Source organism: Aptenodytes forsteri, unplaced genomic scaffold (genome assembly GCF_000699145.1).
Source record: "Aptenodytes forsteri isolate BGI_AS27 unplaced genomic scaffold, ASM69914v1 Scaffold210, whole genome shotgun sequence".
Classification (NCBI taxonomy): domain Eukaryota; kingdom Metazoa; phylum Chordata; class Aves; order Sphenisciformes; family Spheniscidae; genus Aptenodytes; species Aptenodytes forsteri.
Genome location: NW_008795137.1, coordinates 97,253 through 109,792, shown reverse-complemented (window position 1 = coordinate 109,792; position 12,540 = coordinate 97,253). Strand labels below are relative to the sequence as shown.

The 12,540-nt window shown below is 36.6% G+C and overlaps 1 protein-coding gene across 1 annotated transcript in view; it reads right to left on the bottom strand.

The window, feature by feature from the left end:
• QKI (QKI, KH domain containing RNA binding) overlaps positions 1-12,540 on the bottom strand; it is a 104,678-nt gene that overhangs the window by 9,137 nt on the left and 83,001 nt on the right. Inside the window, exons 5-6 of the mRNA XM_009278459.1 lie at positions 4,233-4,320; positions 1,625-1,897 (exon numbers count right to left, since the gene is read on the bottom strand). Coding sequence (XP_009276734.1) covers positions 1,625-1,897; positions 4,233-4,320 — 361 coding nt within the window. The remainder of the gene's footprint in view (positions 1-1,624; positions 1,898-4,232; positions 4,321-12,540) is intronic.

Sequence of the window (12,540 nt, the reverse complement as noted above, 5' to 3'; positions counted from 1 at the left end):
ATTGGGGGTGTTCCCCCCCCCCCTTTCCTTTTTTAAATAAGATTATTTGATGAGATCTGTTTTGGGGAATACATCTGTGCTCTCACAGCTAAGCTCAAAAGCATGCAATTGTTTCCGATGCCATTTTAGGAGTAATTTTCCCCTCCTCTCTCTCTATAGAAAATCCTGTGAGAAATCAAAGTTCCCTGCATCATATTAAATTCTTACTATGGAATGATGTATTTCTTTAACTTGCTATTAACTGAATTCAGGAGAGGGGTTTACCACTAACCAGCAACTGATAGCTACTGCGACGATGCCTGTAACTGTGACTTTACCCCAGGACGTATTGCAAGTGGACTCGCAGATTGGGGGTGGAAGAGCTGGGGAGAACATTTACACGTTTGTGGGAAATGAATAAATGATGACATTATCATATGCTCACTGAGTTTTGGCTATGGGGTAACGGACATCAACCATAAGCTGCTCAAAGACAGACCTACTGCATACTTTTGTCCTACGAAAATTTTTATTATTGATTCACTAATCCTGAAAGGCAGAAGTCTGAAATACTTTTTCTTTTTTACTGTATAAAATATAACATGGGAACATGCAGACATACAGATAACTCAATGAGTATCTGTCATGTAAGTGAAACACTCATTTTTTGCAATACTTTCAACAAAATATTGACTTTGAAACTTATTGTCCAGTGTTCATTAGAGATGTTTAGAATTTGTGTAAATCAATAACTGCCACTGAACAAACTAAGATCAAAGTCCTATAAAATCAACATTATGCAGCACCAAGGTCATATGCAATTCAGAACAAGCTGAAAAGAAAACATTATTTAGATTCTGTAGAGGGTAGGGAAGGAAGAAACTACTGGAACTGTTTGTTCCATATTGACCAGTTAACTGAATTGTCACGGCTGCTTTATCGTTCTCGCCTTCACACAGCAAGTCAATGGTCTGAAACATTAGGAATGATGGACATTTCAATCCAATGTATATAAAAGAAGCCATCAGTAAAGTTGCTAATTGTATCATCCTTTGGTCAGAACTTAGTTTGCTTTATATTCATTCAGTGAAATTATTTTCTGCTTACAAAATGATTTACAGCTTTCTGACACTGAGGAGAGATTTATCAGTTGTGTACTAAATACAGAAGCAAAAACCCCAACAAACCGAAAAAAGACCTTTCCATTCTCTCCAGTTTTGCTACTGAAAAGGTATAGCAAAATAGGAAGTTCTCTCTTCCAAAGATTACTGGAAATTAATTTATGTTGAAGAGAGCACAAACAAATCCGGTATTTATGGGAGCCCACATGACATATAATAGATGTCAACTTTTATCTGTTATTTTTTTCCTTGCCTATGTATCCACCATCTAGTGTCAAACAAACATTAAGATTTTATTTTCAGTAATCTTATTACTATACTAAACACACACATTTAATAACGCAAAACATGTTAAAATCTTTAAGACTTACACCGTTTGAGCAGTTTTCCTACGCAGTTTTGATATACCTGAGATAAGACTGTTGCTTTAAATTTTGTTCTTTGAGCCCCATGACCTCTACCTTGCAAATATCACAAAAGCATAAGCAATATATTCTCCACTCATCCGTGTAAAAAGATCTTACCTAATACACCACTAGGTTCAATAGGATACTCAAGGATTGATGTAGCTGGTGCCAGCGTGTAGGGGTATTCATATGGTGTGTAAATTAAACCAGCTTCGGGTCCAGGTGGAACTATTGCAGCGGTGGGATGAGGAGTTCCGTTTGGCATGACAGCGGTTTGTATTTGTCTGATCAAAGGCATTATGGTAGGGCCAGCTGGCGTAGGAGTACGCAGGGCAGCTGGTGGGAGAACAGGCGCAGGCCCAGTAATAATCCTTGGAGCCTGGGCTGTTGCTGCAAGAGAAAAGGCAAGGGCTGCTACAGTAAGCAAAGAAATTCAGAGGAAAGTATGGAGATAGCAGTACAAAACGTGGAAAGAATGGGAAAAAGGGGAAAAGTAGGAAAGAAGAAAAATAAAAGGAAATCATTAGTACATGCGCTGATCACACAGTGCCAAAGCACACCATTCAAATGCAAACAGCTTTCCATTTTCCAGTGTGATTAAGTATGAACATGCAAAATAAAAAAGCCATTGTAAAACAGTGAGGTAGATTTCTCAAACAGGTTACACAGCACAAAAGCTCCATTTAGACCACATTTCTTCCTTTATGCTATCAAGACTGCATGAGACTGAGATGCATGCAGGAGATACAAGGAAAATACTGTCATAATCAAATACAGAGTACAAAATTTAGTGCAACTATAGAGTCCACAGATACTCAGTTATGCAGAGCTGCCGTATGAGTCTACAGTTTTTATACATCTTAAAATTGTATTTAAACATATACACAATTCTAGTTTCCAGGACCAGGGAAGTTAAAGATGACCTAGAAACACAATGCATCCCCTCTCCTACTCTAGCATGAACAAAATAGACTCAAAAGCTATTTCTATATCAAATTTCCCAAAATAAAATACTTCCTTTGTATTAGAAGTTCACTATGGCCTTGCTTAAGTTAAAGAAAATAGGTGCTTTTTTTTTTTCTTAAACTGTGCTAGCACATTTCATTAAGTGTTATTTGAAGCCTGTTGGCACACAAGATGAACAACCTCTTAAACACTAACACATCAGCTGGTAACAGTCCATCTTAAAGTGTTTTAATTTATAGATTACTATGCACTACTGTTGATCTACATTGATTTAATTAACTTACAGGTGGTCTGGAAAGAGAAATGTGGGGGAAGGTTTTCAGTTGTGAGACTGTTGTGTTTTTTTAATTATTTTTATTTTTTAAACAGAAGTGCTCAGACTTAATGTATAATGAAAAAAAATCCCTCAAACATTTTCATTTCCTTTCTTAAATGGAAATAAACCAGTATGGCTTCTACATCCTCAAGTTTTCAGTAAAATCAAAACACAAACAGCGAAATTGTCTTCGTACCAGAAAGCGAATATTAGTGTGGAAATCTCTAGTCAAAAAAATGAAGAAAAAAAAAATCCATCTTCCCACTTACACTGATACAATAGACCAATGGGAATAGATCAGACAAAGAAATGGCTCAAATTAATGTAAAGGTTTCTGTGCAACAGTTTGCATAAATTTAAGCTAATCTGAAAGCTATTTTATTCATATATTTGCAATAATTTAAAGACTAAAATATATTTAAAACTGATCTAGCTTTAAATATCATGGTGTTCATTAGGGCTGAAAGATTTACCACTACCATTGTAGTGGTAAAAGCCCTTGCTTATGTCTCTTTTCAAATCAAAATAATTACACTGGTGTAAGCACTCTCAAATTGACCTAACTGCATTCCAACCTTTAAACATATTCAACACTGAAATGGTAACTGTGTGGAGAAACAAATTTGCAAATATCAGTAGGCCCTTAGTGAAAAGACTGATTTAACTGTGCTTACATTTGACATCTGTATCACAGCTACAGCAAAAATTTACTTTGGAACAGTATCAGCAACTACATTTTCAGGAGGAGAAATTAGCTTTTCAACTAGAGAAATAATTTGTATCACACATAATAGGTATATGATCTCATTAGTAGGTATATGTAATTAATTTTCAAGTGTAAACCTGCGCATACATGCATTTGCAAAAGCATTCTCACACAAATGTAATGGAAGAAATAATAAAAATGGCTCATTACATCACTGATCCCTGTGAACTCAGCTGTGAAATCAGTTGATGAATTGTTGGAAAAACATAACACTGGGGTGACACATGCAAGCAAGATGAAAGGAAGGAATATAATACAGAAAAATGTATTCACAGTATCCTGGACATCTGTAACATTTTCAAATTAAATCTCTAAAAATAAAATTGAAAAGGAGTCCATTGTCCTTTATATGTATTAAGGAAAAAATGATTGTAAAATAGAAAAATATGGCTTAAGGGTTGAATTTTCTTAAACTATATATTTGTAAATATTTCAACCCAGACATACTGTTTTAAAAAAAAAAAAGGGGGAGGAGAACCCAAACAAAAAAAACCCCAAACTGACATAACTTCTCTCCAGAAGGTCTTTTGCAACAGCTACCTACTGTTCTGTTCGGTTTTTACTGCCTTCCATTCTCCAACACAGTTGCTACTGTACATTTGCCAAAAAGTAGCTTTAGGAATCAAAACCTGCGAACATTTCTATGGCATTGACCCTCAAGCTTATGACATGCTTACGTGATTTGATGTTGGCATCTCTGTAGGTGCCATTGAGAATTGCAAGCTCCATCAGCTGCATCTTTTTAAGGCTGTCTTCTCCTTCTGCCTGCGTGTGAAAAGACAGGAAGAAAAGTTCACTAGTGCACAAGATCTAAGGGACCTAGAATAAAATGCCTTCAAGTTTTAACCAAGCAAAATACCTGCTTACTGTTAGTCACAAAACCAGTAAGCTTTGTCAACTTTTCCTTAAAATTAAGTGCAAGTTGCCTGTTGTCTATCATGACGTGGTGTTGATAAACATCTTAAAAGATTTTTGAAAAAGGCTCATACCATAAATTATAAAAATAGGGTTAAGTGTAAGTTGTTTTGATAGAAATTGTTTACGGAAATTTTTTCTCAGGTTTTACTAAATGTTTCCATGTACTCCTAAAGGGATCTTTTAAAAACTGTATTATTGGGCTAGAGGAAGAACACACACCACAAATTTTAAGCAACTTCAACTTATTGTAACTTGCTCCACTGTAGTTGATAGTGACTACTTCGGGGCGGGGGGGCAAACAAAAAATAAACAACAAACTTTGAGTAGCTTTCCAAACAGGACATCAACAACTGCTATAATGCAGAATTCATAATTCTGGCCCACGTAGATGTATTCCGATTAGGATATAACTACTATTTACACAGTTAACATTATTCTTGGTTTTGCTTCAATATAAATTACTTCCCTGAAGTTATCTACTCCATTGGTATCCTGCAGCTTGCATAAATATTACATGGAATTCGGTAAAAAAGCTCACTTTTTCAGTCACTAACAAAAATATTTCTAATTAGTATAATTTTAGTTTTAAGACCAGACATTTTCTGATCTGTCTTTCCAGAAATACTACAATTTGTTTAGTCTACATCCTATCAACCAGAAAACAAGATTATGATATAGGAAATCCAAGAGATGGTCAGCATCTACTTTAATGTTGTTACCACCTTGCTTCTTGTATTGAATGCCACTGCTGAAATTCTCAGTCAGATGGAAAAGAGGGCAGCTTCAGTGTCAGCTGCATTGCATTCTTCCATTGCTAAACAGAATTTCTTTTATTTTTACTTATCTTGTCTATTCACACAATGTTTTCCAGATATTTGGACCAGCATTTTCCAAGTTAATGGGAACCTGGATAATAACCTACTGTGCCATCCACTCTGAAAATCTTAAAAGTCTGATTTCAGAGAGAGTTGTTCACCTGTCTTATACTACAACTCTTACAGATGGTTTGAACTAGGACTTCCAAGAGCACGAGTGATTACAAAAAAACACAATTAAAAGCCACAAAGAATAGCAATCACCACCAAGAACCAAAAAAATTCTATTAAATAACTTTGTGTCCATTATAGCACTGCACCGCTGAAACATCATCTCAAGCTAGTGAAGAGATAATAGGATTATCTACATGCAGTGTTCCAAACATATAGGGAACTATTTTTTCAGGCTAGTTTGCAGCAAAATATTGTTATGCATACTTTAATCCCAAACTATGGAGAAGTAATTTACGAAATTACAAGACAAAAAAAGTTTTAAATTGTATCTAAGCAAATATAGTACTTAGTGTGAGGTACTCAAGGACCACCACCCCTTGCAATGGAAACTTTAACATCTGATTTTTATCAACAACTTAAAATCAACATAGTAAAATGGGTCAATACTAAATTACTTTCAGATGTCAGAAACGTAAGTCCTAACTGTAATACTGAGGACTTGCATAAACACAAAGATTACACACAGTAACAATTTATGTTGTTGTTAAACGTTCAGAATGTACTGAAAGTTGACATTTTCTTTATATATTAAATACTGTGTGACAAACCAAGCTAACACTAATATTCAAAAAGTAAATACACATTCAATTACCATTTTAACTACAAATTAATTGTACAGTTAAGTACTGTACTATCCAGAAACCTCAGACGCCAAAGTCATTAAAATGAGACTCTCTGGAATACAAAATGTACTGATTATAGCATGCTTAATATGACATACTCAGAATAAACTTACAATTTACATGCAAAAGAATTTATTTATTTATTTGTTTATTTAGTTACTTTAAAAACTATTATTCCATTGCACCTTTGCTGGTAAATTACCCAGACAATCATGATGCAATAAAAACAATTCCAAATCTATCTGTCTATCCAGAGTTCGCAAATTCTTGTCATTCTGGATATACCTTAACTAATTTATTTTAGCAATAAAGATTTTTAACATATTGATTCTTCTCTTCCCCTCCTGCCATAATGGTTATACTTTGCTATTGGCTTTTTGCTTGGGTTCCTTTACTTATTTATTTATTTGAAAGTGTGTAACAAAAAAACCTCCTCACAATGTCAGCTGCATCTCCCATATAGTTCCATTAATGTTACTAAAATTGCTCACTTCCTCCAAATAAGAGTTGAGGTGATTGATCTGACACCATTAATGAGTCTCAGTAAATGCTGAATCTTACATTCCACTTGCTAGGATAATTTTAGTAACTCTAATCTCAGATTTTGCACCACAGTGAATACTCCCCAAATGTAACTATTTATAGGATAATAATTTTAAGACAGAAAACATTTCTTCCCTTCTGACATCCCCAAAAGAAGGAGTTATAACAACTTAAAAGCAGTAAAAGACAGACAAAGTAATTGTTCTTACTTTGGATCTTTTACATTTTCCTATAGGTCACTATGCTTCCTATGAGAGAAGATGTTGCAATTATCTAAGTTTTACAAAGTATGTTTACAAAAATAATAATGGACATCAGCATACAAAGCAGACCAAGTCCTTAACTTTTATTTTTGAGATTTACTTCTCTGAAGTACTGCTCAGCAGCTGATAAACTTTTGTTCTTTTAAACAGACTCTAAAACATAGTTTAAAACTTTTCTTTAAAGACTGTATCAGTGATAATTCACAGATGTGGACCTGCATTACTAGACATTAACACTGTCTTTCAACTACTGGTATTTTGGTTTTTAAAGCATTCATTAGATAGAGAGGGGAAAAAAAACCAACCCAAACAAAAAAAAACCCCACTTTAAAAACATCTTTAATGCTGACCACAAGGGCATCATTCCGACTCCTCCCAGAAGATGGCACTGTTTATTATATAATACTATCTCCTCAAGACACGGGTGCTTAGCACTATTTGCACCACCCTAATAGTACTGCTCAAAATCCCACTACCCCCTCACACCCTAAACTTGCAACAGTCGCTTGCCACCTCTCTTTAAGGTGTAAGTCACAGAAGCCGTCAGGACCCTTTCAGCTAATGCTGTCACGTCCTTCATTCTCTGGCATCAAGCTCTCCGCTTGAACATCATTCACCAATAGCCAAACCCTCAAATTTCCAAGAGCTGGGATAGAGCAATGGGCACACGTTTTTGCCAGCCCTATGCTCTCTCTTCCTTGCTGACAGATGATCAAATGAGGCACAGCGATGCAATCTATCTTAGCTCCAGGCGTTTCTGCAGGCACTCGCTGTTAAAGCAAAGAGAGGTTGCATCAGGGATACAAAGGCAATCTCTAAAGGGACAGTACCTTACCTGTACAATAGCTACAACAAAGCTCAGTCATTTGTACCAAGAGGAAGCTACTTAGAGCAAACATCAATAAGGTCACTTAAAGCCAGATCTGCATTACTAAATTGAAGCTCAAGTGATTGACTCTAACCTCGTATCCTCCTAAATCTCCAGTGATTTCCTTGTATTTCTCATGTACAATATAACATGCAGATTAAGAAAAAACCCTAAATGGTATCTTGAAACATAATTCTTTAAATGTAAGCACTTGCAACTGCTCACTGAATACAAACACTGAAGAGATGCAAGCAGTAAATCCTAACAAAGCCAACTGTGCACAGACAACAGCAGTTTTGTGAACACACAGCCAGTACTGATGTACCAAGAGGAAGCTACTTAGAGCAAACATCAATAAGGTCACTTAAAGCCAGATCTGCATTACTAAATTGAAGCTCAAGTGATTGACTCTAACCTCGTATCCTCCTAAATCTCCAGTGATTTCCTTGTATTTCTCATGTACAATATAACATAAGAAAAAAGAAAAAACCCTAAATGGTATCTTGAAACATAATTCTTTAACACTTGCAACTGCTCACTGAATACAAACACTGAAGAGATGCAAGCAGTAAATCCAACAAAGCCAATAACATGCAGATTAAGAAAAAACCCTAAATGGTATCTTGAAACATAATTCTTTAAATGTAAGCACTTGCAACTGCTCACTGAATACAAACACTGAAGAGATGCAAGCAGTAAATCCTAACAAAGCCAACTGTGCACAGACAACAGCAGTTTTGTGAACCCCCAGCCAGTACTCCTCACAGTAACTCAGCTCTACTTGGACTAGCAATAAAAAGACCTGAAGGAGACCAAATGCCACTGACCACTATCATTTTAAGTTACTTGTTTTCTCATCTTTATCAGAGTAGGATTATTAGTCACAAGGTTCAAAATGCTAGTAACAACTACAAGTGCCACCTACATGAAGTCTCTGGGGAAACACTTCCCAAATTGAAACAATTTCAAATGTAATACACAACACTGACCATACTGATGCCCAATTAAAACCACAATTCTGTCTCCTACATTGGGCAATACTGCCTGTTTAGGGGGAAAAAAAAAAAAGAGGAATGCAGTTATGTAATAAACTGCTAGTAAGAGCTTGTTTCATGTCATGAAATAGGGAGCTCAGATAAAGCACTCCATTTAATTTTTTTTAATGACTTCTTTTCATTATCAATGTCTAAGCTATACTTCAACCTCAAATACCCCAAGATCCTCAGAGAATTCTTTTGTTTAACTACTGCTTCTGAAATTATTATTAGGCACTTAAATGCCTCAGATTCTCATACACATACAGCACGCCCTTAAGCATATCATACAGTTTAGCTTCTTTTTTATACACAAAACATGCACACACTAGATAGATACAGTATTGAGGTGGAAGACAGACAGGCATACAGTCTCCAAACGGAAGTCTATATTCACTGTGCTATGTCAATGAAGACTTCAGAAGATGACAACAGTCTTCAGAGGTGACAGGTAGACTGTTAGATTCTGTGTACAGTCAACCCTGAGAAGCTTATAATAAATTACAGTAGAGAAGAAAGATACTATCTTAAAAGAAAAGAAAGATCAAGTAGCAATGTTTACTACAGAGCAGAGATCCACGAGCTAGCATCCAGTGGAGTCAGTCAGTACCCATACTGCCCCACCATACTGCTGCCGAACCCAAACTGACCCACATGGAAGGTGACTGCAGCTGAGTTAATTCACAAACCAAACAATCCACTCACTTGTACGATAGCAGGGATGCCTTATCCTGACAGAGCTCCCTGAGACTCGCAGTCTTACCCGGCTAAGTCTCAGAACGTACTCTGTTTATCATTATTACCAACACTGGCAGGGAAGGCTTTTAGCATTTCTGTACAAACATATATACTTTCCCTGTATAATGCTCATTTTCCTTTTAAAGTAACTACTTTGGAAAATATAACAAATATACTTTTTTCCTGCATTCATAATAACATAGATGCACTTATTTAAGTGATCTTAGTGACTTACATAGACAGTCTAGCTTCCAAATGTCATGCATTTTGCATGACATTTTTGCAATCCTGTCACACATCCCTGCACTTCAGCTGAATTCTCATGAACTGAACCGAGCCCAACCCTAGGAAAAGGCTGCAGACAGTTTTATCTTGCACCAAATGCAGCCAAATCTGGCTTTGGTTAAGGGAGCAGTCCTTTATAAGCTGTTTCAGGGCTATCCTTCCAGGATCAGAGCAGGTGCAGCAAGTGGGAAGAGGAAATGATGGTGAAGCAAAATGATGCATAAATCAACTGCGAATACAGAGGCCAAAAATCAGTCTTGGTCTCCCCCAGCCAACTGCAGCAGGCCTGTCCCACCAGGCTCATGCAAAGAATGACCAGGCAGCCTCAGCAACGCAAGAGCACCAAAGAGCAGCACTTACCTTCCAAGCACCTCAGCAACTTTTCATGCAGAGAAGCCTCTGGTTAAACAGCAATATTCAACAGCAGCTTGGCACCTTTCCTGCCACCCTCAGAGACACCTCTTCCAGCTACCACATTTTGTCCAAGACCATGTGCTTTTCTCCACATTTACTTCAGGTAGAGAGTTTTGCCAATAACACACTGCATTTTTTAGTACACAGGTAAGGCATTAAATAATTTTACACACACTCCAAACAGAAGGGCAGAGAACTTGGCAGTTATGGAAGAACACTATACTAATGAACAAGAATAGATACTTAAAACCCTTCCTCAAATAGAAAAATCATTTACAATTGCCACATACAATAAATGTAACTTTTCTACTACATCTCTGAAAATACACACATTAAATTCGAAGACAGTCATTATTCTTTAAACTGCATATCTGTATAGCATAAGCCACCTGCAATTTATTGAATTTTGGTAAAATACAATAGCACCACCAAAATATTTTACTGCTACTGATCTTATCCTTATCCAGGAGGCGCTGCTGCCCCTCAGGGATCTCTCACCCTGCCTTCCTACAGTCCCCAGCTGCTATATAGCCACACAGCTGCAGCTTGGAGGCTTGCGCTGTGACACTTGCTGGACTCTCCGGACTCTGGAATGCTTTTATCTCCTTGACAAAGAAAAATGTTCCACTGCAATTCACTTGTAGATCAGTAAGTATTCCTAACATACCATGTGCCACTTAAACAGCCTTTACACATGAATGTCTCCATTCAGGGACAAAAACCTTCCATTCATAATTTATGAACAAAAACCCTCACAAACAATATACTACAAATTCCTAGACATACACGTATTAAAACAAAAAACAGATCTTAGACATCAATATATTGTAAAATATATTATAAAAGATCATAGGCGAAAACACATTGGAATCCTTGAAGCTAAGGTATACATGCTTAAAATTTATTCTATGCTTGGAAGGTCTTTTTTTTTTTTGTATCTAAGTTGTTAAAAGACTGAAGTATCTATGGCAATGAAATCCTAGGCAAGATGACAGGTAACCAGATGTAAAACACAAAGAAAAGAGCTTTTTAAAAGAAACTGAATGTGAGTACCTGAACTATTGATCAATTACCTACTGCAAGACATCAGATTTCACTTTTGTAAAGGCTTTTACTTCTGGCAAGCTACTCTATTACTCATGTTAAGGAAAACATCCCATCATCCCTTCCCCTCAAAAAATTTGACAAAGACTTCCAAGTTTCCCATGCCCAGAATGTAAATATTGGTAGTTAGTTGTTGGTAAACATGTGTTAACTTAGACTTTCTCATCCTTGATTATACACTTCTGATGGTGATGGAGCAGAAAGCCTGTAACATAGCTTTGTTCACGCTGAGGAGAATTTGCCAAAGAGGTTTTTCTGGCATAATTTGGCAGCTATTCTTATATCAGAGGAAACTTTTCCAAATACTTTTCAGACAACGTAAAATAAATCACTACTTGAAGACCAGCCATATTTCTTCCAGCCCTGTATGCCATCAACGATACTGTGGCATTGAATAGGTGGCAAGCTATATCTCAGTTATTTCTCTATTTCCTTTTCAACACGGACGCACACTGCTATGCCTATGAGGACAGGCAAAGATAAATTAGCATCATTATTTCTTCTGGGCAACAGAGTCTGCTTATCTTCTTCAAAGCAAGCTCTCAGTTCAAATGATATGCAAAGACGACTGTGCTGTTTCACTTGACAAATTCATTGGTCATAATGTTAAAGATACACTAGGGGGAAAAGGCAGCATATCTTTTTACACTTCCCTTCACCTTATCTGACATATCCCTGTTTAATCATGATACTTGGCTTACCAATAATATTTTCAAGAGTCCTTATGCCCTCCCTCCCCTATTTTCCATTTCTGCAAGAAGAAAATACAGATAAGGTGCAGAAAATCATCATGAAGCACATTTTATAAGCCAGACTGAAATACAGCATCAGTGGAACTTACAGGTTTGCTTCACCATAAACCCTCTGGGTACTAGTTGTCAATATATTGGGGGCGGGGGGGGGAATCACCAGTAGCCTTCTGCTTGACCTTAATGGATTTTTATGTCTGTCCCAACATTTCTTCAGGACAGACGTGATGGGCTCATATTTAAATCACAGGGTTTGGGGCTTTCAAGGAAGTAAGGTCCCTTGGGTCAGTTATACTAGACACTCGACAATACTTAATACCTGAATTTGCTTTTTGTTTAGCCTTTTTTTTTTAATTATCATTCTTCTTTCCCTCGCACCTCAACCTTTTAATGGTGT